The sequence below is a fragment of the Protopterus annectens genome, chromosome 3.part0, assembly GCF_019279795.1.
Source record: "Protopterus annectens isolate FY-2018-M chromosome 3.part0, PAN1.0, whole genome shotgun sequence".
NCBI classification, from domain to species: Eukaryota; Metazoa; Chordata; order Ceratodontiformes; family Protopteridae; genus Protopterus; species Protopterus annectens.
In genome coordinates this window covers 1,321,189,654-1,321,217,652 of record NC_056731.1, presented here as the reverse complement: position 1 = coordinate 1,321,217,652, position 27,999 = coordinate 1,321,189,654, and the positions used below count along the sequence as shown (strand labels likewise).

Here is a 27,999-nt window from a genome sequence, read left to right as displayed (position 1 = left end):
TTAGCTGCCACACCAGTATCATTTTTAATCCATACTTTTAAATACCTCATTTTCTCATATCCACATAAGTATGGATAATGCTGAACCAATTCGTATGTGGTTACATAATTTACCGCTATTGTTTTTGTTTTAGCTAATTCACTAATCTCAGTATGTTCCACAGCACTGTAATGTCCCTTTCTGGTTTTGTCAGGTATAAAATAATGTCATCTGCGAATAGAGAGAGAGCTTTTCTTGACTACCATACCAATTATATCCTTGAATTACAGAGTCCCTTATTTTCTTTGCCAGTGATTCTAAATATAATGCAAATAACAAAGGGAAAGAGGACACCCCTGCATGGTTCCTCTGCTCAAGCAGAGATTATCAGAGAGGTCCCCACTCACTTTATTTTTTGCCTCCAACCTCTCATATATCCTCCTAATCAACCTTATAATTTTGTCAGGGAATGCAAGTGCTTCCATTGCTGTGCTCATAAAGTCCCAGCTTACTCGGTCAAATACTTTCTCTGCATCAAGACCTACCAACAACAGTGGTATTTTCTTACATTCTACTTCCTTCTTGATCATCACAGTTCTGTTAATGTTGTCAAAAATCTGCCTTCCCTCCACAAAACCACACTGATCTGTATCTATCAATTTTCGCCTTAGTTTTGCCATTCTTTTAGCCATTATAGACATAAACACTTTATAATACAGATTTAGTATTGATATGGGCCTGTATGATGCTGGAATTGAGGGGTCGTTACCCTCTTTTAGATATTACAGCTACTACCCCTTTCTTCTAGGATGTTGGTACTTCTCCTCCTCTTAAAATACTGTTAAACAAAGCCTTCTGGATCTTTATCAGTTTTCCCCTCCTAGCTTCCAAATGAATACCATCTATTCCTGGGGAGTTTCCTGTAGATATCATCATTTTTATCTTGTCTCCTCCTATCCTAACTGTTAGTAATTGAGCCTCCTCTATCTCTAACCTTTCCATTTGTACCTTTTCTTGATTTCCATAGAATTTTTGAAATATATCTAATACTTCCACAGAATCCCTTGTTATCTTCCTTGGTATAGGCTCTCTAAGACTGGTGACAGCCCTTTCTGCTTTCTTTGCCTGAGTCTTTGTGCTAAACGTTTTTGCACTGTGGAGTTATTATCAAAAAACAGTTGCTTAACAGCAGTCTTTTTAAACTCATGCATATTATTGAGTCGGTTTAGCATTCTGCAGTTGCTCTTCTTCTTGTTCTGTGAGATTCTCCCTATTTTGCAATACTTTAACATTTCTCAGTCCCACTAAGTAATTCTCGTTAATTCTTAACCATGTCTCCCTTTCTTTTATTTCCACTCTATTTTAATTTTATCCCACTCCCTAGCTATACTTGCAGAAGAAATTTCTATCTTCTCTAATATTTCCTGAATAATTTCCACTGCCCATTCCTTCATTTCCTCTGTTTTCAACAAATAGGTGGGAATGCACCAGTGTCTCATTTTTATTTCATTACCCTGTGTTTTTATTTTAGTTATTATTGGCTCATGTTCTGAAGTAGTTATTGGGCGCACATCAAGGCCTTCAATTAAATACATGTGTTGCTGTGAAATGTAAATTCTGTCCAGCCTAGACCAGTTTTTGTATCTTGGGGAATAATATGTACATTCACTCTGAACCCCTAGTACTGAATTCACATCTTCCATGACAAATATTTTCATAATTTTTTTAAAAATCTACCCATGTTTGTTATATTTTCCTTTCTGGGCCTCCAGACATATCTTCACTGTTGCAAGTCAAATTCCACTCCCCACCTATAAGTAATATTCCTTGCTGAAAGCTGATTATTTCTAAAAACACACCAGCAGAAGAAACAGTTAAAGTAAGGTGAGATAGGAGAAATAGTTTTAATCCATTACATACATCCGTCCTGGTACCTCAGCAATTTGCCTTCAATGGAACAAATATCCTAGTAAACACATTCTCTTTTTATATACTTATCAATCAAACAATTAATTGTTTCATTATCTTATTAACCCTATAATTGCACTTATGATTGTTTCTCCCAGAATTTTCTTAAGCTCCATTATAGCAGTTTTCGGTGGAATGTCAATACTTGCCAGTGGAATCCGTCTCCCTTGCTAGTAGCCCCTTAGTGCTACAAATCTGCCATTATTATCTTTTATATTTTTCTATAGTTATTAGAACTCCTCTTACAATTAATATAAGTACTGTGTCTTCCTTTGCCCCAGGTATTCTGCTGAATAACCATCCTGAAAACCTTTCTTTATTAAATTCACATGCTCACTTCTTTCCAAATGTGTCTCCTGTAGCATAGCTGTTAGCACTCTACATTTTTTAATGTAGTTCACTACTCTTTCTTTTTTGTATTTGTCTTTTAGACCATAAATGTTTAAAGACATTATAGAAAGAATCATATTCTTGAAGGGTTATTATTCCCACCATTTGTATATAACAGCTTTTTTGTTAAATGTCTGGTTCCAGCTTTTGTTTTACATGCATGCACCATATGGCAGGTTAATCTTTTACACAGTTGTTTCTTGTCTTCTCCATTTGAGCCTATGTCACATCTTGCAGAATTTTTTGTTTTATTGAAAACCCTGAAACAAACACACACACACACACACACACACACACACACACACACACACACACACACACACACACACTCACACACACACACACTCACACTCACACTCACACACACACACACACACACACACACACACACACACACACACACACACACACACACACACACACACACACACACACACACACCCACTTACACACACACATTTATACACCAATGCCCCCTAAAACCTATTAACTTAATAATAACGCAGAAAACTATGTAAATAATAAGAACAAATGTTCTAAACTGATAGCCAGAGCCACAGGCTAGAGACAATGAAAAAGAAAGGTCATTCATGCTAAGACACATGATACAGCCCATACTTTTAGTAAGTGGGGTCTATATTAGATGAACGAATGCTTAAAATGTCAAGTACAACATGCTCGACAGCTTTTGAGTGAACGTTCATCTAATTGAATGTCAAAATGTCGAAACAAGGAGTTTCAAAAATTTATACTTGGCCAGCCATCAGGAAGCCAGCGGCTGATGGCTAAAATGTAATGTATACCATTACAACCCCCCCAAAAAAAAACAAATCAACAAACAAAATAAAGTGGAGGGCTTCACCACACACACACCCTATGTGGGGGCTGTATCCCCACACACACCCTACTTAAATATACCAACTCTGAGATCGCACCACAGTGGATGACTGTCATAACATTACACAGGATGAATGTTGAGACCGCACCACAGTGGAAGGCTGTAAGAACAGCTAGACAGGTTGAACATTTTGACGTCAGCCATTGACTTCCTGATGACTGGCCAACTTTAAATTATCAAAACTCCTTATTTCGACATGCTAAGGTTTCGATTAGATGAACATTCACTTAAAAGCTGTCAAGCATGTTGTACTTGACATTTTAAGCATTCGTTCATCTAATAGAGACCCAGTAAGTGCTATTTGGCTTTGTCTTATCTTTATAGCTCTCCCAGCTAAGAAAACACTTGAATGCTTTCAGTAAACTTCTTCTCCAAGCCATTTCTCTTTATCAGATTACCTTCTGGTGACATGCAAACCAGACACAAACTGCTAAAAACCAGAAAAAAAAAACTTATAATATTTAATATTGTTTTTCATTTATATGCTTTATAGTAATCTTGTTACTGAATAAATTCTAGGGTTAACCCAATCATTTCCCTATGCAAGCATGAGGAAAAAGAACACAATTTTTTTCTTCTGTTATGCTCTGTTAACCAGACCCCCCCCCCGCACATTGCAGTGCCTACATTTCTTAAGCCTGAACAAGGAAAAAGAAAAAAGAAGGGGGGAGAAAAAGAAAAAAAACACCTGTTTATATTAGTATCCCCATTACATTAAAAACATAATTAACAAAACTTTAATTCATAGCTTGCTAAGAAAGTTAATGAAAAAAAAAAAGAAATTTGTTTTGCTTAGAGTTAACTTTCTCCCTCTCCTACCCTCTCTAAAGTAGTTTTCTGAAGATTAATGACATAATGTAGAGCATAAGATTTTGAGTCCCTTACAAGTTTAACAAAGTCCACAAAAATCGAATATTTCCAAATTCCTTGTTCTGCCATGTTTCACAAATATAATTATTGCTTTGTAAACACGTTTGTCTTTTTCCAAGTTACTGGTTTTATTCTCCAACTATTAATAACATCAAGCAATATATATGCTTTAAAGTCCCCTACAAGTTTAACAAAGTCCAAGGAAGTCCAATATTTATTGATTTTCTTGTTCTCTCATGTTTCACAAATATAATTAATGCTTTATCATCCCACAGTTTTTGATTTCCTAATTACTCGCTTTAATCCTGTTCATCTCCATCTCCAAATCCTGTCTCTGTTTCATTTCCAACATATTCCAGATTGTTCTAGTCAAGACTTATGCTTTCTTCCTTCTCTTAGGCAACTGAAACAGTGGAAAATATTTAATGGGCTCAGTCCTTCTGTAGTCCTTATAACCAGGAAAGCACGAAGCAGAACCTCCTTCTGATTCACAGCTCACCCATTGTTAGAAAAACTTTTATATTTCCTCTTTAGCATGTACTTCATCAAAAAAATTATTCTGTCCCTCCAAGGAAAAACACTTTAAATATGGCTGGGTACAGCAGTTTGAAACAAATGCCTGCTTTTCAACATTTTCTAAATGATGGAATATAGTTACACCTCTTTTGCCTGCTGTACAGTGAGTAATAGTTCTCCACAAACACTCTGTTCTTTCACACATTTAGCACTTTATCCTTCTACTACAGTTTTATCAGAATCAACTCCTTCTGCCATTAAGACTGCATTTTTACTGTTAACCGTCTACGTTGTTTTCTAGTAACCAGATTTGGAGCATACACATGATGTGCCCTTTCAATTAACAGTTAATGTTGCGGAATACCAGTCCAGTTGCTTATTTGTGCTTTCATAAAATTAATATTGTGTGTTCCTTCCAACTTCTCTGGCACAGCATAAAATTTCAGGTTTTTCCCTACGTGCTCTATCCCCCAACTCTGTTATTTTTTGAAACTTCTCTTTTTGTGCAGTCTCATATTCAGCCAGCCTTCACCTCATTTCATCTTCTGAGTTTTGCAGTTCTGTCACCTTATCTGAATATCTGTTTAAAGCTTTTTCCATTTTTTCCAGCTTTTTATTGTTTATGATGATATACTCCATCAGTGTTTCATTTATTTTAACCAGTTCTGTGTGCAGCTGTTTTATACTCTCCTGTAGGTTACTGGAAGTCATGTCTGGAACATTTACTGCTTCTTGCTGAAAAAACTGCAGTATTCCTCTCAGTCTGTGTTTCTTTCTCACCTTTTATAGCCAATTTTCCACCAGGTCCTTCATCTTTCTTTTTTCCTGGCATCCAGGCAGTGCACTTTCTATCCGGTTACTGAAATTTAATGAGAAATCTAGGTCCACTGGCCCTCTTTGCAAAGTTTCTATTTTCAGGCTGGGAGAGCCAGAATTAAGCTGTTACTGAATATGCAGCCATCTTGAAAACTCATTACTGGCTACCTTTACATAGAGGTGAGCTGTCTGCAGGGGGTTTATATAATTTCATTGAAATGACTATCCATCATACACTTATTAGTCAAGCTTAATCCATTGAACACTAATTCCATCAGATGTACATTTAAACTAATTTTTTTCCCAGGGAAAAAAAAACAGTTGGCCAACCTAGTAACCATCACAAAAAACATATTATTTAAAACCCACCCATATGGGAGGCTACACCACGGGCACCCCAGTGTGCCCCCCACATGCCTCTAACTAAATATACTAATTTCAAGATCACACTACAGTGCAGAAAAGGGCAAATTCCTGATGATGGCCAACAAGTTTTTTCCCTTGGGAAGAAATTCACTTAAATGAACAGCGGAGAGAATTAGCATTCGATGGATTAAGTTTGATGAATATGTGTTCAACAGGTAGTCACTTCGACAAAATGATATAGACCCATCTGCAGGTGCAAGTAATTAATCATGAGAGTTAAGAACATTATATACTAAGATTAAATGAAGACCACTCAGTGAAAGTTGGGCTATCTACAGCAGCAACAAAGTTCAATAGAATAAAAGACCCCTTCCAAACACAGCTGTAGAAATGATTCACACTCAGAATCCAAATAGCTTTTATTGACTAAATCAGGTAAGTGCTTTCATGGGAAATATCCTGTTTCTTCAGAAAATTAACTGGCAACTACTAAACCAAGACATTTAAAAAAGTAAGACACAGCCAATCATAGTAGCCTAAGGCAGCCACATGTCATCTAATCAATTAAGCAATAAAACTTATGTAATGAGATGACAGCCTACCTAAAAAAGAAACTACTTAAAAGTCTATTAAGAGTGCATATTTAAAATCATTAGAAAGACATCTCTGTAGTACTGGTTTTATATCATTCATTATCAACTAAATACACATTATAAAGGTAACTGAATTCTAAGCCACTAGTAAAATAAAATTGCATATATTATAAAATACTTTTTTGGACACCACTGATCATCAGATGTAAACAATGTACACTGAAATTGTTAAATCAGCTTAGAAAGCAACTTATCTTTACATACGCAGTGCAAAAGCAAAAAAAAAATTCCCAAAACAGAATTCCTGGTTACAGAAACAATAACTATCTTAAAAAACTGTTGAAATAAGAACACATCCATAGTAAAGCACATACATTAAACATCCAAAAGGAAATACTTACGGAATGTATTTACTTTAGCAACTTACAATTTGGGCATCTGTGATCATCAGATGTAAACAATATACCGTAAAATTGCTAAATCAGTTTAAGAACCATAACTTATCTTTACATACGCAATGACATGAGGGAAAAAACTTCCCTGAACAAAATTCCTGGTTATGGAATTAATAATTGTATTAAAAAACTATTCCATTAGCAACTTGCAATTTGGAAATCACTGATCGCCAAATGTAAACAGTATGCACTAAGATTGCTAAATCAGTTTAAGAACAATAATTTATCTTTACATACTTAACAAAAAACTTCCAAAATAGAATTCCTAGTTATGGAATTAGTAACTGTTTAAAAAAACTATTGAAATAAAAACACATTTACAGTATAGCGCATATATTAAACATATAAAAAATATATATGGAGCATATTTACGTTAGCAACTTACAATGTGAACCACATCTTCAAAGACATAGTTTAAAAAGTCTAAATTGAAATTAGTATAAACCTGCAAAAAAATTCTTCAAGCAAAAACTGTCAGACACAACCCAGTAGTCAAGATAAACAGCGTATCCAACTTCATGTACATTCAGACATGCAGCAATCATATGGCTGTGGTTTTCAAAACACAAAAATAAAAGTGTACCTTCAACTATTGTAATGTAGTGACTAAAGAATATGAAGAAACAAAATTATCCAAAAGATAATAATGGAATCTAGCTAAGGCATAGATGTATATTTATGTAAAAAACGGCACTTACATATACCAAAACACAAATGTCTATATATATATTGTGGAATACATCAATTAGAGGTCGCAGGTCACCAAATATAAAATACATATAGGATATAACTCCAGTGCCAGCTTAAGAGTAGTAACACACACATATAAGCAATAATGATAAAGAAAAAAGCTTCACAAGACACAATTCCTGATTGTAACATAAGTGGCTACCTAGCAATACATGCATAAACATTATATAGTAAAAGAAAATATAAGAAATATATTTACACTGACCACTTGCTATTAACAACGCATATACTAGAAGACATGGTAGAACGTATGCAAACCTGCAGGTTAAAGATCATGATTCTAAGCAAAAAGTCTGTCAAACACAACACGGTTATTATAATGAACAACATATTTTAACTCAATATATAATCAAGGACGCCACTAGCATGTGACTACACCTAACCAATGCAGAATAAAGAAATAATAGAGCTGCAGTTTACAAAGCATTGTGCGTGAAAACCTTACTACAACTTTTAAAATGAAGCAACGACACAAACGTGCAAAAACAACACTTATATCTAGCATACCACAGACTCTACAAAACAACCAATAAAATGAACAGAGAAATGCATCCATGGTTCACAGAAATGCTAATAAAAAGCAATTACAGTGCCATCAAAATAAAATATATCATATATATATATATATATATATATATATATATATATATATATATATATATATATATATATACTAAAGAAAAAAATAAGACAATCAGTGTCACAGAGGCCTCTTTTCTCAGTACAGGTTTGAGTAAGACCTTTTCATTCAAGTCTGGTTTTGTACATGTTTTCAACAAAAGTGGCCATTTCTGCTCACTACTCTTATTCTTGTTTCTAATATCAAGTTCCCTTAAATTATGCCTCATAAGCTCCATAACAAAAAAATTGAACAAATGTCCTGTTCCTTTTTGCATGACATGTTTAGCAAGAACATTAGTGCTTCTGCATTTCGCAGTGTCATTTAAATGTTCAAGAATCCTGTCTTTAAACATCCTAGTGTTCTTGCTTATATAAAAGGCACTGCATGCACAACATGTAGCAAAATAAACCAGGTCTCTACTCCTACAGGAAGCATAAAAATTAGTGGCACCAGAGATTGTGTGAACAAACGAAGAACAAGAATAAATATAGTTGCAGGCTTTGTAGTTACGACATCTAAAAGTCCTCTTTCTGTCAGAAACAGGTGTACCGAAACCACTTAAACTGTTGTAGAACAGCTGTCTTTTCAGGGGTAAGTTGTTCTTAAAATAAATCTTGAGTTCAAGATCAACCACTTTTCTGACATCCAAGTCTGCTAATAGAATAGGCCAGTTCTTCCGTAAAACATCACAGACTAAGTTGACATCATTGGAATATGCAAATAAAGGTCTGTTCTTAACACAATTACATGGAGGTAAGGGAACAGGGTGTCTATCCTCCTTTTTCCTGGAGAAATAAGGTTTCCTTACAGTGTCTCTCAAAGCTGCTGTCTCCACTTCATATTACCACAGACTTACTGTAACCTCTATCTATAAAATCTTTCTTAAGTTGTTGAAAGGTAGTAACCACATCATCTTCTCTGTTACATAACCTCATGGTCATAAGGAACTGTCCTGTCAAAATATTGCTAGTAACATGACCTGGGTGCATACTACTTCTCTAAAGGAGAGTATTTTTCTTACAAGGTTTCTTGTGGATGCGCGTAATCAGCTCATGCAGATCATTTCTCCAGACAAAAATGTCCAAAAAATCTATAGCATATCTGGAAGATGTGTAACTAAATTAAGAAAACTCATTGTTCCATGCAGAAAATCAAGTGAAAGCACTAAGGTCATGTTCACCACCAGTCCAGAGGAAAAATATATCTTCCATGAAACGCCTGTAGAAAAATATAGAAGGGACATACACATTACCTTCTAAAACAGCATTTTCTCCCAGTATTCAAGCACTAAATTAGCAAAGCTGTTAGCGCATACATTGCCCATTGCAACACCAGTGTTCTGTAGATAGAGATTATTACCAAATACAAAAACATTATTTTTCAAGTATAATTTCAAGTAATAAACATATTAACTCAATTTTATTGGTAGAAAATGCTGTATAGAATGTCAAATACTGTGTAACATATTCCACTCCAGTATCATTTGGAATAACTGTGAACAAAAATGACACATCAATGGTCACAAAGTTGTAATCATATCTGCGAAAGTTCAACTCAGCCCACATATATAAATCTTCTAAAAAACTTTTAGAACAATTCAAAACTTTGTCAATCTCATCTAAAACAGGTTTAATGGTCTTCTCAATATAAATCAATAGGGGGTTCTGTTACCCATCTTCGGCTGGATAAAATAGGTCTCATCAGAGGTTCCACAGGATTTTTATGTAGCTTAGGTAGTCCATACAGAATTGGAATAACTGGATTCTCAACAGCAAAATATTCAAAGAGTTATTGATTGATCAATCCAGTCATCAATAGATCATATACTAAAAAAAACTCTATTGATAAAGCCATCCACTCTGTACTTAGCTAGATTCACATATGTAGTCTCATCACTCAACATGGACAACATTCAGTCTATATAAAGGTCTCTGCTGAGCACCACAATGCCCCCACCCTTATCGGCAGGGCGTATTTCTAAATGCTGAGCTTTCCGTAGTTCATGTATTGTCTGGTGTCAAGTTATAATGACTGTATTTGTGTCTTTCAGTTAACAAATCATGTATCTCTTTGTCCCATACTTCTACAAAAGCTTCTACCAAGAATTCTGTTATGAGAAATTTTTTTGCTTTTGCACTGCATATGTAAAGATAAGTTACTGTTTCTAAGCTGACTTAATAATTTGAGTGTACATTGTCTACATCTGATGATCAGTGACATCCAAAGAAAGTATTTTATAATATATGTGATTTTTATTTTACTAGTGGCTTAGAATTTAGTCACTTTTATAATGTTTATTTAGTTAATAATGAATGATGTAAAAGCAGTACTACAGAGATGTTTTTCCTAATGATTTTAAATATGCACTCTTAATAGACTTTTAAGTTATTTATTTTTTAGGTAGGCTGTCATCTCGTTACATCAGTTTTGTTGCTTAATTGATTAGATGGCATGTGACTGTCTTAAGCTACTATGATTGGCTGTGCATTACTTTTTAAATGTCTTTATTAATTGTCAGTTAATGATCTGAAGAAGCAGAATATTTTCTGTGAAAGCGCTTACCTGTTTTAGTCAATAAAAGCTTTTTGGATTCTGAGGGTGAATCGTTTGTACAGCCATGTTTGGAAGGGGTCTTTTATTCTATTGAGTTAAGAACATTCTTCCCTGAGGGAAATGCACAATTTAAAGTTGCAATGGCAAGCAGTTCAGTGAAAAATAAAGTTTGAAATTATGAGGTGTGAATAACAGACAGTGGCCTCCCCAGCAGCCTTAATACTTTTAATACATTTAGCAGAACATTGACAGTTTAGCTTTATTTAAAGGTAGCCAGTGCACTTTTTTCTTAGGCTAAAAGTGAATACTTTCTGAAAGCATATATAAGCTGTTTTTCACATCAGGGAGGGGAACAGAGATGATAAAAAGCAGTAATCAATGTATCTGGGAATACAGGCTGTAACATGCACTTTAGCATGGATAACCTTAATTTTACATTAGGTAATGCCTGTTGCTGCAGCTGTCACTTTTGGGCAATTTTTCCTTTTTTAAGGGTTAAACTTCATTTGTTAAAGCATACATAGTTTTGTGTGTTTATTCTATGTTGATAGGGAATGAGGATGATTTGAAAATGTAATTTGTTTAAGGGTTTTCATTAAAGTAAAATGCATTGAAATTGTGACATAGGTTCAAATGGAGTGGAGAAGAAACAAATGTATAAACGTTCAGCCTGCCAAGCATTCGTGTATGAAAAGTGTAAAGCTGGAAATACACATTCAAAAATCTGTCATGTATAGCAGATGGAAACAATAGCTTTTATCATAATGGCTACTGTGTCCATATTATATTGGAATGTAAATGGCCTGGAGATTTGAAATGTATTAAGGAATGCATTGTGCAGAATGCAGAATATTAGGGACAAAAGAAAAGGGGAGTAATAATACTGATTGTTAGAGAGGTTTCAATAGTGATAGAAGAGTGAAAAAAGACAGTAATGGTAGATTTTTGGTAGTAAGGGGCTACAGGCAAGGGAGGAGGAGGATTTCACTGGCATGTATTTATATTGCACTAAAAACTGCTGTTATGGAGCTTAGTAAAATTTTGGGAGACATAATCAGCTTTCAGCAATTGTGAGGATATACTGGGAGACCTAGAAGTGGGTATATAACAAATGAGAGTTAATTTCTGAAGAAATGTGTAAAAATATTCAGTATGGAAGACATGTATTCAGTAGTAAGAACTTAGACAAATTTTACATATTATTCTTCAATGTACAAAACTGAGCTAGACTGCATAGAAATTATATTTCACAGGAGCATGTGCATTTAATTGAAAGCTTTAACACATATCCTGTAACTATTTCAGATCATAAACCAATAAATCACTAAGATAAAATGCAGGGTAATGAAGTAAAAATGAGTTCCTGGTACTCTCTCACTTGTTAAAATGAAAGGAATTTAAGGAATCCATAGTGTAAATTATTCAAGAGTTATTAGGGAAGACATAAATTTCATCAGAAGGGATAACTAGTGAGTGGATAAAATGAAAACTGAGATCAAAACTAGGTAGAAATGACAAAAAGATATGGTTAAGACATAATAGGAATTATTTAGAGGAGCTGAGAAATGTTAAAGGATTGTAAAATAAGGGAAATCTCACAGAACAAGAAGATGAGCAACTACAGAGTGCTAAAGAGAAAATAAGAGAATATTTGGATAATATGCTCAAGTTTAGAAAGACTGCTGTTGAGCAACTATTTTTGATAGCAACTCCAAAACAGAAAAAAACATTTAGCACAATGATTGAGGTAACAGAAAATGAAAATGCCTGTCATCACACTTAGGGAGCTTATGACAAGAAACATAACCAGACAGCCTGTAGAGGAATTAGTAATATTTCAGAAATTGTATGAACATTTGTATAAAGCAGAGGACTGTGGAAACCATGAAGGAGCGCAACTGGAAATATTTATGAATGAAGGTTAGACGAAGAGGAGGTTCAACAACTAATACTTAAGAGGAGATGAGATGAAAACAGTGATGTATAACCAATCTGTAGGGAAGTCTTCTGGAAGAGATGATATTCCTGGGGAAGTTTAGAAGTTAGTAAGAAAGGGGTAAAGATATCGAAGATTTTGTTTAATAACATTTTACAGGAATGGGAAACAACACCATCTTGGAAGAAATATGTGTTGGCTGTATTAACCAAAAAGGGTAAATACCCATCAGAGCCAGCCTCATAAACACCCATTTCAATTTTAAATCATGATTATAAAATGCTTGTGTCTATACCAGCTAAAAGAATGGCATATAAGTTTCCAAAACTGGTAGATATGTATCAATGTGGTTTTCTGGAGGGGAAGCAAACATTTGACAGTATTAGTAGAACAATGATCCAGAGGGAAGCAGAATGTAAGAAAATAACAGTGTTGTTGGTGGTTCTTGATGCAAAGAAAGCATTCAAGAGATTAAGCTGGGATTGTATCGTATAGGACATTGGAAGCATTTGCATACCTTGATACAATAATAAGGCTAATTAGGAGGATATATGAATGAACAGAGGCAATTGAAAGTGGAATGGTTCCTGTTGGATAACTTGTGTTTTTACAGAGAAACCAGGCAGGGGTTTCCTCTTTCTCCTTTGTTAATTGCTTTATATATAGAGCCATTCGCACTAGAAAATAAGGGACTCATAAATTCAAGGATATAGTTGGTATGGCAATCAAGGAATGTCATCTTTATTTGCAGATGGTATTATTTTGTACTTGGTAAATCCAGAAAACAAAATCTCAGTGATGTGGAATATTTTGAGAAAGTGTCATGTCTTTTTGGAATACAAAATGAATGAAGATAAAACAAAGGTGAGAGCCATAACGTATGTATGCACACATAAATTGGTTCAACAATACCCATATTTATGGGGATGTGATAAGATAAAGTATTTAGAAGTATGGATTAAAAGGGCTTCTGTTATGGCAGCTTAGGATATGTGAAAAGAAACTAAACAAAAAGTAGTAGAAAACCTGAAAAAATGGAAGCTCTCTGTTATGGATATGAATAGTAACATACAGAGAATAAGTTTTTAGTCCTTTTAGTTTTATATATATGTCAGGCATGTTTTTAATAACCAGTGTAGAAGTTGTGGACAATAACTAAAAAGGTGGTTTAGGATTACCTTATTTGAAGGGATATTTAGAGTTGCACAGTTAAGGTTCATATATGTAACACAAGCAGAAAGCTACAATTCAAAGTGTAAAGGGTTGGTGATGATGATAATGATGATGATAAAGTAGAGTGGTGGGAGTTCAAAAAATAAAGAGAGATGGGGATTTTGGATGCAGATCCTTAAGGAGAATAATAAACATATTATTTGGTATACTATAGTGATAAATTTGCGTAATGTTTTCTAAGAACTAAGTCAATGCAGTAATGGCAAAGTGAGATTTTGTCAAAAGGGATGACTTCAAGTAGTGGTACAGAAAATAGGCAAGAGGAGGCTAAAATGTACTGTAGAATACTGGCAAAGGAAACAAGGTATTAGGTACAAATAGCTAGTTAGGGAAACATAATAGAGTGGGATGAGACCAAGAAAATGTTTGGACTGCAGGTTAGAGACTGCCTTCCCTATCAGGGACTGATAGAGTATAGGGATAGAAAAACAGGTAGGGAAATTCAATTTGTCAGACCTGCTCTGCTAAAGTTTTTAGTCAACTCTAGAACATAAGCTACTGTTAAAAATGAATAATTAGTAGAGCATATGAAATTCTACATAATAGCCATAGGAGGAGATTAGAAAACATTGGGAGGAAAGACTGGAAAAGCAATTTACAAGAACAATGGAATGACATATGTATGCCTCCCAAATATGCAACAAAGAACAGAAGATTTAGGATTTTTGCATGGAAGTGTTTGCATAGATATTTCTATACCCAAGAAGACTTCAAAGAATTGTTTCCTCAGGTAGATAGCACTTGTTGGATGTGTTTTAGTGAAGAAAGTGGTAGCTAGGAACGTATTTTTTGGGAGTGTAATGGGTTGGCAGAATTTAAAATTACTTAAGGAGTTTTCTGTCACAAGTATTAGGGAAACAAGTAGCTATAACTAAAGAAATTATTCTTTTGAGCTGGGACACTGGATGTGGATTATCTAAACATAGTAAAGCCTTATTAAGCTTAATTATGTTGTCTGCCAAAAATGCAGTTAGTAGAAAATGGAAATCAAAATATAAACCAACATTATTTGAAGTAACGAATAATGTAAAAAGAGATAAAAAAATGGAAGTGGATCTTTAGAAGAGGAAATGAACAAATTACATATAAATGAAATTTATGAAGCAGTAGTAAATTTCAGGAGCAGGAGTGAGGTTTAAGGGAAGGCATAAATCATGCAATTTATGTAATGTTGGCCAGAATGACAGCTGTTGTGAAGAATGAAAGAAAAAATATAAGTAATAATGTATGTAAATGAAAAAAATGTTAATTTGGTTTGTTTTCTTTTCTATTAATGTATGTGTGCCTATGACTTAAGTGATAATTTAATAAGTTCAGGGTCTTTGGAACTGAAAAGACAGACCAAAACACATAAACCTAAAAGTGATGTTAACATTTATAAATGCTGTCTACTCTGTCAAACATCTGTGGTCGCCAGGACCTATGCAAGTGTTTACAGACAGCACCAGAGTGATGTGACACATAAGCAAGGGAGTAGCACATCTTACCTTCTGTGCCGACTAGCCATGGTAGCCTGGGAATGTGGCATTTTATATAATTATATTTGTTTTATATATTGGGAACATATTTTCTGGGAGTGTAATGAGCTGGCAGACTTCAAAGATTCCCTGCATACTGCTCTGTTGGAGATACTGTGTGGGCAAATTGGTGTAACTAGGGAAATGATTATTCTGAGCAATGTTGCAGAATTGGAATTGTCTAGACATAGTAAGGCCTTGCTGAGTCTAATTATGGTGCCTGCCAAAAAAAGCAATTACTAGAAAATGGAAATCAAAGTCTAAATCAAAAAATGAATTATTAGGCTACTCGCTGATAAAATAACAAATATACTTTACAGCACTGTACTTTATCAACTTAAGCGCAGTTACTTTCTCTAGAAATGTGGTATATTTAGCCATATGCCAGAAATGTAGTAGTTTCTATGTTGGAAAGACAAATAGGACACTTAGAGAAAAAATAAGGGAACATGTTTATGCAATCAGTAGGGAAAATGAAGGTAATGCTTTAGCTAAACATGTCCTACGGAATGATACAACACATAGTTTTAAGTTTTTGGTTTTAGAACTTATACATGCCACAGCAAGGTTAGAAAACATAGGCAATTACACAGAAAAAGAGGAAGGGAATTAGATAATTAGGTTACAGGGTGACAAAGGACATGGCCTAAATGATAGGGTCTCATTGAAGCCTTTCCTGCTAGAGCGACCCTTGAAGCACTAACTTTCAGAGGCATAAACATTTTTTAGAAGTACAATAATATTTTTTAAAAGTATAGGAATACATTTTCTCCAGTGGTATATCAGCATAAGTGTATATGAAGCATATGATGTTTAACATCTAGCCTAGTTATTGATGTTCTTATGTCACTAATTACAAATTCTGGGAACTACATAGGGTATATATAGGAACAAACACATTTATTTATATATATATACATATACATATATACATGCTATTGTTGGATTATAAAGGTGTTTTTTATATGTCTTTTCATATGTTTTTTCATATGTTATTCTATATATATATATATATATATATATATATATATATATATATATATATATATATATATATATATATATATATATATACTTTATATATATATATATATGTTTTTTATATATATATTTTTTTAGGTTGGTTATGCAAAGCATTAGTTCAGTAGGACATTTACAACAGTGCTTATCATGTGATTTTTATTAGCCTCCTTATTGGCTTATGCTAAAAAGAAAATGGTATTTTAAGGGATTTTTAATTTTTTGTAACCGTTTTAAAGTCTGATGAAGTGTCCTTGGAGATGCAAAAGCGCTTACTTTTTTGTTGGAATAAAGAAGTACATTTTTTAACTGACTTTAAGAGGTTTGCTTCGATTGTCGTGGGGTACCTACCATTTCTTTATAAGTTTCTTTTTTAATTTCCTTAAACATAACCACTTTTTTAAAAAATGTGTCAGTTAACATTTCTTCCATTTTCTCAATATAGAACTTTCTATCCAAAATAACTAATGCACTATCTTTGTCTGCTTTAGTAAATAAAATCTCTTCATTATTAAGTATTTCATTAAGCAACTCTTTTTGCTTCATGCTCAGATTGAAATACTTAAATTCAGGTTTGTTGCTGAGCATCTCAATTATTTGTTGTTCACATAGTATTTGAAATAATTCCAGCTCTTTCCTTAAAGGAGGATTGTAAACACTCAGTTTAGAAAAACTCCTGCTATAATTTGAATTATTTGGAAACAGCAATTTGAGATTAAGCTTCCTTACATAGTCTCTGAGTGCATTTATAGTACTTAGTATAGCATTTATAGTAAAATAGTTCCTCTGCCTAATGTTTCAGATTTGTCATATCGTATGTGATCACTGTTGGACTTTTTTTTATAAACAAAGTATAAGTTTTATAAGTATTGAATGGTAACACACACACACACACACACACACACACACACACACACACACACACACACACACACACACACACACACACACATGCCCAATAATTACAGCCACTTTCTTGACTGAATACACCTCAACTATCATTGTGATAAAATGAATGAAAAAAATCATGCTGTGCAACGCATTGCAATCCCCCCACACACACACACAGGTCGCTGTTTTACCTCCTTTCCGCTGTGGCGACCCCTAACCAGGAAAAGCCGAAAGACACAACATTTTCCTGTAAATTTGCTGAGGATTGCAGTCAGTGAATAAAGCTAGATATGGTAGTTTCATACTTATTATTATTTACACGATGTGCAAATTCATGAAAAGCCTCTTCATAGTTGAATTCTTGAGCAAAGACGTTGACAGTCCTCGTCACTCCTGTTTGTTACTTTAGCTAGCAGAGTGGTCTTTTTTACCCTTTTTTGTATTATCATTGTTTTACAGTCTCTAAACAGCAAAGCCGCATTTAGTGAATGTAAAAAATCTTTGCTGCTTTTTTTTTGTCAGTCTGTGCTTCACAACTGCTTAATATGTTGCTGGGAAGAGGCAGACTTGTTTTACTTGGCTTTACATGTCCATTAACACCCTGATGGAAAACATCCAGTAGGGTGGATGACGTACATTTGCTCCATTGTCTAAACTTCTTTATTTCAATTCTCGAATAAATAACATTTTGTCTGAAAGATAAAGCTACATTTTTTTTGTTTTTGCCTTTTCATCTGGATTTTAGCTTGTTATACCCACTGAGTACTTTATGTTTTGAACGTGATTCTTTTAAATCAAGTAAATTAAGAATTTTATTTTATTTTATTTTATTTATTTAACATTTGTTGACCGGGAAAGTCCGACTAGGTTCCACAGATCCTGTTTTCAGCGGAGGCCCAGGGAGAAATGCTCCAGACACATGTCTTTAGAATGTGGGAGGAAACCGGAGTACCCGGAGGAAACCCACGCGAACGCAGGGAGAACATGCAAACTCCACACAGAAGGCACCCCGGCCGAGAATCGAACCAGAGAACCTCTTGCTGTGAGGCGACAGCATTAACCGCTGCACCAGAATAATATAGTTGTGCACATGTCCCTATTTACAGTTGTTCTACACCAGAAAAGTTAAAGGAAGTTGTTCACTCCAGTAGAAGACTGAAATATATCTTAAGATATACCAGTTTGGTTATTAATAAACATATTAAACAATATATAAATGTTATTGCACATTATTGTCATCTATTCTAAGAGCTTTTATCTTAAGGCATCAGTGTAAGAACCATCAAGACATAACAATTCATTATGTGTTTGTGTAGGAAGTTTCTTTGTTTCAGAAGGAAAGTAACTGAGCAAGAGCTAATAAGACAAATGTATATAGAGTCATGTATGTAAGTGTAATAAAACCTGCTAATCATCACGTGTTTGTGTTTAGAACTAAAGAAGGAGGTGCTGTCAAACTCTGGGATCAAGAGATGAAGCGCTGCAGGGCATTCCAGCTGGAGACAGGACAACTAGTAGATTGTGTGCGTTCTGTTTGCAGGTGTAAGGTAAGTTTTCAGAAATAAAATACTTCAGCCTTTTACAATATTTCATTTTTATTCATTGTACATGAAGTGATAGAAATGGTATGTCTATAAAGGTGTACAGTTGCATCCATTTCATATCTACTGTAGCATATTACACAAAGGGTAGTGGAGAATATCCTTTAGGATATTAGGAACTGCAAGGCAAGTAAGTCTGAAGACCATGTGTGTCTTGCCAGATACCAGTCCCAAGATGTGTCCCCTACTTCCAGGAGGGAAAAACGTGGGAGGCTAGGGATGAACTTGCAGGTATCCGTCTGCTTGTCAAGGGTAGTCTTGAAAGAGGCAAGGCTGTCACTCTATTTAACATGCAGAGGCAATTTTGTTCCAGAAATGGGGCAATTATTAGGTAATGACTTTATCCCACCAACATGTTTTTTATATGCTGATGGAGGTTCATATCCTTAGTTTAGGTGTTTGTATAACTCTTCATCTTGTGAAGATGAAAGAGATGCATTAGGGTAGGGTACTTGATGACATTGATTGCCAGGTATCAATTTCCATGTAAGAATTTAATCAGGGAAGCTCTTTTGATCAGGAGTTAGAGAGCACTAGTCTTGTAAATCAGGGGTTATGAGTTCAAGTTTTATCAGGTCTTGTGGTTTCTCACCCTAACCAACATAAACCCATTGTAATAACATCTGGGATGTAATAGATCATGTGACACATTTCAGTTGCGCAGCTAAAAGGGCTTAGCGGTCGTTAGCGTAGTAAAAATCTATCAGTTTTTGAACCTTTTGAAATCAACTGTGTTAGGTTTTCCTAACTACTGTTTCAACATGGTGGTCAAAGATGAGGTAGTTATTGTCTCAGGTGGTGAGAATCCTGCCTACAGTATCTGTGTGAAATGGGGTAATGGCTATGCTGTAAATTGTAGATGAGGGGTGTTTCCTAAAGATGATAATGCTGCAGTTTTTTTTAATTCAGTTTAAGCCTTTTCTCAGTACACCATTGGTTTGCAAGGACTAGTTTTTGCTGAAGTGCTCTGTATCAAAGGGGGAGGCAAGACAATGACATCCAACTTGCAGTCTTCAGCAAATAGGATAGCCGTAGGTCAAAGTTTGTGGTGTAGAGGCCAGAAAAGTAGGAGTCCCAGTACTGAGCCTTGAAGAACTCTAATAGGAGGGTCATTGTAATAATGCATCATAACAACCCATTTCATATCTGCTGTAGTAGGCAGGGTAGTGGAGAATCTACTTTATAGATGGTCATTGAAACAGTAAATCATAACATTTGTTTTTTAACCACCTTTCATGTCTTCATTTCTGGCCAAAGAATTCACCAGCTGTACCTCAGTCTCTTGAAAAATCTGTACTAGTCTCACTTCAGCATTCCTTTGAATTTTGAGTAGGCACAAGGTTCCCATATAAAGTCACTACTGATAGGGGTATTCTTTATTTTTGCTTGCCACTTTGCATGTTTCACATCCTTCTTTGACTCCAGAGTAATTTTGTCTGCATAGTGTCTATCATGATTGGCTGCTTTTTATTATTTTCATATTTTTTTACATTTTTTGTTTTCCTTCCTGCCTGAAGATCATCATACCCCTCCAGTGGGTCTAGATCTTATATGTTACCAAGGGAGAGAGGAGACCCGAACTAAAAGCTGACTAGAAGTTGATTTTATACAGGCAAGCAAATAAATTGCTTTTGTACTGTCTCACTTCTCTGTCTGCTTATTGGAACTGGGAATGCCCTTGTCTTTGCAACGTGAAAGACTGGCTTCACATCCCCAGACTTCAGCCTTCTTTGTTTAAGGATCTAATGTAATCAACCATAGGCTGAAGAACTGTCCTGTGCCTCTGTCTCCATAGCCTACATCACTTTCCAAGTTAATTTGAGGGGCATTTCTGTATGCACTAACCTTAACTTGCTGCCTCCGACATGCACACCTGAGTCACATCAGTGGCCAACATTGCATCCTGTCTTTGAATGCATGCCACTATGTATGTAAAATGGAGACTGCACTTGTCAGCTTTGTTGCTACAAGTGCACATTCATGATCCAGCAGTACATAATAGGTGTTTGCATGTGCTAGATGCTGGTACTACCCCAGACAGCTGCCTCCCCTAGGATGTATGAGCCTTTCATTCCCACCCTGCCTTACCAGAATCTTCCAGTTACTTAGCTGCTACTTGAAGATGAGTTGTCTGGGATTTAGTCAGGAGAGTATCCTCTGTACCCTACAGACTCTGACGTCAGTTTGTTATTTTTCTTCACAGACCTTCAAATAAAACATTAATATGTGTTTCTTGTTCTTTTGTTAGACTATAATCTAAATTTTATGACAAGACAGCAGTTTTGCTTTTTTCTACTATTAAACTCCCTGTTATTTTATAGAATATATTCCAGAATGTCTAGCAGCAAACATTAGAAGAAGAAAAAAGGGTGAGGTGCCAAAATATAACACAGGGGAATCACTGATGCAATCTCCAAATCTCCAAAAGTATAACAACATGAAATTCTGCATCTTCCACTTTCAGTTATTTGGAAGACATAAGAATTCAAGTGATTCCCTCAAACAGGGATATGAGGTCATTTTATTTTGCAAAATTCTCATCACTGAGATTTTTTTTTTTTGCTATTTTCACTGTTTGCAAAGTAATTGTTGCTACTTATAGGATCATAGGAAGTTACTAGGCTATTAACTCTGCGGCCCTTACAAGCTTAGCCAGGATTTTAGCCCATGTTCCAACAAGTCAGCACCCTATGCCACTGTCCAGCAGGGACACAGGTGGAATCCCAGGGGTGTATTTTGTGTTCCCCATCCAGTTATCCAGGTTGTGCTTAAAAAGGGTGAATGAGGTACTCTGCTTGACATGAAGAGGGTGTATGTTTTACAAAAGGGGGGAGTCTTTGGGACACAAATCTGTCCAGCCAACAAGTCCTATTGATGTCACAGACCAAGTTGAGGTTGTGCGTGTGGGTTACTCGAGTGGAGCTTGACTTGCGGATATGCAGCAGTCCCATCAAGGTGGGGTATAATATTGCTTTGCATGCCAGACAGAGGTCACCTCTGAGGAGTGTGTAGGAGACTGAGTAGAGGGACAGGGCCTTTAACCTGTCTGTGTAGGGTAGGTGTTTGAAGACCTGGATTCTTCTGGTGAGGAACCTCTGTGGTCTTTCCAGCTGCTGCATTTGCATTGTGAGGTACATGCCAAAAGGGGCATTGTATTCAATAATGGGTCTTCTAAGGGAAGAATACAGGGATGTTATTACCACCTTGTCCCTGGATGAGATACCCGTACTAATAAGGTGGACCATGTAAAAAGCTTTCTGTACCACTGAGGTAATATGGTGGTCAGAAGTCAGTTTGTTATCAACCTGTGTGCCTAAGTCCCTCATGACTGATTGTGTGCTTAGGACCTTATTTTTACTGTGACAATTTGTGGGGACAGCACTCTCCCCAAAGGGGATGATGATGCATTTTTTGGCATTCAGTTTTAGGCCATGTTTCTGGCAGCAGTCATTTGTTTGGGTGAGACCCTCTTGGAGGATGTCCACATCACTAGGGGAACTGATGACAGCACCCGGCTTGCAGTCATCTGCAAACTTGGCCAGCCATAGCCACCTGGCTTTGGCCTGCACCTCAGAAAAGTATAACCCAAACAACAGAGGCCTCAGTACTGATCCCTGGGGTACACTGCTCATTACGGGTCTACTGCTTGAGGTGACTTCCCCTATTTTGACTAGGTGGGTTCTATCAGTGAGCCAGTTTGCTACCCATCTGGTAACATATGGATTGATGCCTGGTTGAGAGAGTTTATCTATTATACCTGAGTGGGGAATAGTATCAAAGGCTTTGGCCAGGTCAAGCTAGGTGGTGTGCACTGTCTTCCCGTCGTCCATGGCTTTAGTGACTGTCTCAAAGAAGCTGACCAAATTTAACTGGCATGTCCTCCCCTTGACGAAACCAAACTGTGTCGGATTGAGTGTTTGGATATTGGCAGTGTCCTTGTTAATGGGTCTTTGATAATCTGCTTCATGGCCTTGCACATCAAACTAGTTAGGCTGATGGGTCTATAATTTCCTGGATCAGTGGACGCTCCATCTTTGTGCAAAGGGATGACAGTGGCTGCCCTCCACTTGGCTGGGAAGAAGCCAGTACTCAGGCTTTGGTTGAATAGGGTGCGTAATGGTGCTGCAAGTTCCTGCCTGAGTTCATGTAGGATGCAGCCTGGGGTGTTATCAGGCCCCATGGAAGCCGTATTTTTTCCTTTGGAGGCAAATGATGAGTTGCTCCCTAGAAATAAGGGGAGGGGGGCAGGTACTGGGGATGCCCTGATTCACTGTTGGGGGGAACAGAAGGGTGAAGTTTTCACTGAACCTGCCTGCCAGCAGGTTGGCTATATCTATGGCGTTTGTGTATGTGATGTCCTTGACCACCAGTTCTGAGCAGATTTGGGTGCTTTCTTTGAGATTGCAGACATATATGAAGAAGGCCTTATTCTTTAGTAGATGTTGCCAGTTTGGACTCCAAGTTTGCTTAGGAGGATTTTACTAGTGCTCTTATTTGCTTGCTCAGGCTAAGGGGAGATTGCTTCCAGTTAGGTACCTGTTCCTTCTTGGTCCTGGACAGCAATTTTTTTCCTTTTATTATAGAATTTATTTATTGCAGATGTCCACCAGACAGGTTTACTCTTCCTTGAGGAGGAGAATTTTGTCCTGCCGGGTATTCCTGAATACATGCAACTATATACATGCTCATATATGGTACTTTGGTGTAGGTTTGGACATATGTGCCAGTTCCTGTGTAGGGGAAGGGGGCTGTGAAGCTGTTTATACCTTTCCTCACTCAGGAGGTTGTAATCAGCTTTGGAAAAGTTTTTTTGGTTGGGGGGGGTTGGGGAGATGGTGACTTTGAAAGTGACCGCTTTGTGGTCAGATCTTACCAGGGATGATGACACTGTAGGGATGCTGCAGTAGTTACTCATGATGGTTAATACCAAGTCCAGATATTTTCACCTCTTCGGGGGGTGTCGACTAAATGGTCTAAGGTATTTGCATTGACGAAATCAAGGAAATCAAGGAATCTCTGGGCATTTGTGTTTTGACATGAGTATTTCTTCCAAACTATGGTTGGACAGTTAAAGTCACCCAGGATCAGGGTAAAGGGTTGAATCCTGATAGATTCAAAGAGGTCCAGATAAGTGGAGTGGATGTCTTGAGTCAAATTTGGTGGCCTGTAAGTAGATATGATTTGAATAGTGGTCTTGTCAGTTGTTAACTGCACCTGGAGTGTTTCCTGCATGTCATACTGTTTCACCAGCCTGGAGGTGTGTACTTCTTTTATATGTATTGCAACTCCACCTCCTTTTGCTTTGCTGCCCCTGGTTTGGGGTCTGAATGTATGATAGGATGAGTAACCTGATATGGCTGGGATACTCTCTCCAGCTTTGAACCAGGTTTCTGTGACTGCACATATGTCAGCATCTTCCAGGGTTAAGAATGCTTGCAATGAGGGCAGTTTCATGTTTAGACTCTTAGCGTTTAGCATCATGACCTTTAATTTACTTTTTGATAACATTTTCATGTTGGTAGTTTTGACCTCATGGCATTGCCTGAAAAAGTCACTATGGGGGAGGCAACAGCATTTGCCAGGAGCCTGAAGCCCAAGGGAGACAGACAGATGCAGGCCATCTCAGGCAAAGCATTATGGTTCATAGGTTCATACTAGGCTATCTGCCCTAGGGCATTTTAAGGTTAAAAGTGGTTCTGATGAAATCTGAGGTACTCAGATGAAAGCGCTTAACCAAGAGATCACTGTATAGTTGGATTTTATTCGTGGAAATAAACTTGTGTGTTTTTACCAGCAAAAGATTGTTTTGCCTACTCACTTAACGTCTTGCTCGAGCTGTGGACTGGTTACTGGTTACTGTTATTTCTATTTCACGTGGTTGGATTTATAAGCCTAGCCAGAATGTGTTTGGCTTTCGCCACCCATTTTAAATTTATTTTGCTATGCCCTTTTTCGAGGTTAGTATACTGTGCCTCTGTCTAACAGTGACACAGAAGTGATACCCATGGTAAACCTACGATCTCCCATCCACTCATCAAGATTCCTCTTGAAGAGAGTCAATGAGGGACTCTGCCTAACCTGGACTGGGATTTTATTCCAGAGTGAAGGGAGCCTCTGGGTTATGAATCTGTCCCTCCAGCATGTCCTATTTATTTCAGTGCTGAGGTTCAAGTCTCTCGAGCGCGTAGCTCGATGGGATTTGGATTTTCTGAGGTGCAGCATGTCCATTAATTCCGGGTTGGACATGGCTTTGTATGTCAGGCACAGATCGCCTCTGAACAGGTGGTATGCCACTGAGTAGAGCTGGAGTTTCTTTAACCGGGCAGCATATGGCATCTGTTTGAGCCCTTTGATACTCTTGGTGAGGTACTTTTTGGGTCTTTCCAGTTGCTGCAGGTGTCTGGTAAGGTACATCCCAAAAGGGGCATTGTACTCAATTATGGGCCTGATGAGGGATGAGTAAAGAGGCATGATGACGTCCCCTGATCTAGATGTGAATCCCTTCATGATTAGGTGGGCTATATAAAATGTTTTTCTAACCACTTTGGCCACGTGGTTGTCAAATGAGAGATTGCTATCAACTTGGGTCCCCAGGTCCCTAATTACTTCTTCTGTACTTAATGGATTACCACCTATGTGGTAATTTGTGAGCACTTTGTTTTTGCCAAAAGGGATGACTATACACTTTTTGGCATTTAGCTTGAGGCCATGGCTCTGGCACCAGTTGTCTGTTTCTATGAGGCCCTTTTGGAGGATGCTTGTGTCGGCTGGAGAGTCAATTATGGCACCCAGTTTGCAGTCATCTGCGAACTTGGTCAGCCACAGTCCTTCCGTGTTGGCCTGTACCTCCGAGAAATATATACCGAACAAGAGAGGTCCCAGGACTGAGCCTTGTGGGACACCACTTGTAACTGGTTTGGAGTCTGACATGGCTCCAGCAATTCTAACCATGTGGGTTCTGTCCTTGAGCCAGTTTGCAATCCATCTAGTGACATAGGGGTTTATATTTAAGCTGGTGAGCTTATCTATAATGCCCGAGTGGGGTATTGTATCGAAGGCTTTTGCGAGGTCCAGGTAGGCTGTGTGGACCACCTTCCCCTCGTCAATGGCCTTGGTGACTGTTTCAAAGAAATCAACCAGGTTTAAGAGGCAGGATCTGCCCTTAACAAAGCCTAACTGGGTAGGATCCAGTGTTTGTAGGTCCCCAATATCTTTATTTATGAGGTCCATGATGATCCTTTCCATAGCTTTGCAGACCAAGCTAGTCAGGCTTATGAAGCGATAGTTTCCAGGATCCGTTGAGGCACCACCTTTATGGAGAGGGACCACTGTTGCTGTACGCCACTCTTTGGCCACATATCCTGTAGTAAGGCTGAGATTAAACAGTAGTTTGATGTTTGGATTTAGCTCTTCTTGGAGTTCATGTAGGATGCAGCCCGGGACACCGTCTGGTCCCATTGATGCTGTGTTTTTTGCTTTGGAGAGGGTGGCTCTTACCTGAGCATCTGAGATGTCAGGGGGGGCAGCACTCTGCTGGGATAGATATTTGCCCTTTTGGTGGGGAGGGGGAGGAGAAGTTTGCGCTGAACCTGTCAGCTAGGATGTTGGCAATGTCTGTGGGTTCGGTGTATTTTTTGTCATTTTGGACTAATTCTGAGCATATCTGGGAATTACCACCCAGGTTCCTAACATAACTAAAGAAAGCCTTGGGATTATCCTTAGTGTCCTGTGCAATTTTTCTCTCGAAGCTGGCCTTAGACAATTTTATGTGTGCCCGTAGTTTTTTGCTAATACTGATCAGTGATGCCTTCCTTTTTTGGGATTTTGCTCTATCATTTATTAGCTTCCTCCTTCTATTGTATAGTTTCTTTATGGCTGGGGTCCACCAGACAGGACGTCTGCCTTTGGAGGATTGGGTCTTGGTTTTATTTGAGATCGCATGATCCATGCATTCCTGAAGGTGTTCATAGAATGCGTTTATAAAGGATTCAGCGGTCTGGGCCGTATTTTCCACAGGCCCGGGGGCTTTGAAGGATTCCACCTCAGTTTTGAGGAGTGTGAAATTTGCTTTAGAGAAGTTTTTCACTGTGGTTTTCTGGGCAGGGGGTGGGGTCGGGATGTGAATATCCAGTGAGATTAGTTTATAGTCTGATCTTACCAGTGAGGGATACACTTCTGGTCTGGAGCATAGAGTCCCCATGTTGGTGATGATCAGGTCCAGTATGTTTTCCCCTCTTGTGGGAGTGGTAACAAGTTGTTCCATAGCATTTGAGTTTATAAATTCTAGGAACCTTTGGGCTAGGGTGTTGGAGCTAGAGTAATGCTCCCAGTCTATGTTTGGGTAGTTGAAGTCGCCCAATATAATGGTGTTTGGAGAGACCTTCATATTTTCCAGTGTTCTCAGGAAGGCTGAGTGGGGTTCCTGGGTTTGGGAGGGTGGTCTGTAGCAGGCTATAAACTGGAAGGCAGTTTTACCCACTGTTAGTTTTGTTTGTTAAACTGATGGTTTGTCGGTCATGTCATCCCAGGCTGACAGGTACTGGATTCCCTTGGAATGACACCAGAAACTAAGCCAAATGTTAAAGTCAATCATTTTCTGTTTGTGTTGAGGTATTATTCTGGATGACGGTAGAATGCAGCTTGGCTAGGAACATACCTGCCTGGGACACATATTCAGCAAGCTTGATCATATCTCTCTTCATATAGTCTAGGGAGGGACGTCTCAAGTCTTTCACGCCAACATGGATTGTGACAGAGTCATAAAAGTACCTGTTGAGAGACTTGAGTGCATGGGTGATATGGTGGATTCTGGCACTTGACAAACAACTAACAGTGACTTTCTCATTATCCACCCTGGTGAGGGTCACATCTGTGTGTCTCACAATGGCGTCTCCTATGACTGATATGTTTGGTTTATGTTTAGGCCTTAGTGGCTGTGAGACACAGGTGTGTGGACTGTGTGTGGTGTGGTGGGCAGTGGAGTTTGCATGTGCTTTTGTCTTGGAGGTCGCTTTTGTTTGTATAT

The 27,999-nt window shown here is 37.4% G+C and overlaps 1 protein-coding gene across 1 annotated transcript in view; it reads left to right on the top strand.

Annotated features, from left to right (window-relative positions):
* LOC122797061 (echinoderm microtubule-associated protein-like 6) overlaps positions 1 to 27,999 on the top strand; it is a 3,800,753-nt gene that overhangs the window by 3,244,960 nt on the left and 527,794 nt on the right. Inside the window, exon 35 of the mRNA XM_044065838.1 lies at positions 18,806 to 18,920. Coding sequence (XP_043921773.1) covers positions 18,806 to 18,920 — 115 coding nt within the window. The remainder of the gene's footprint in view (positions 1 to 18,805; positions 18,921 to 27,999) is intronic.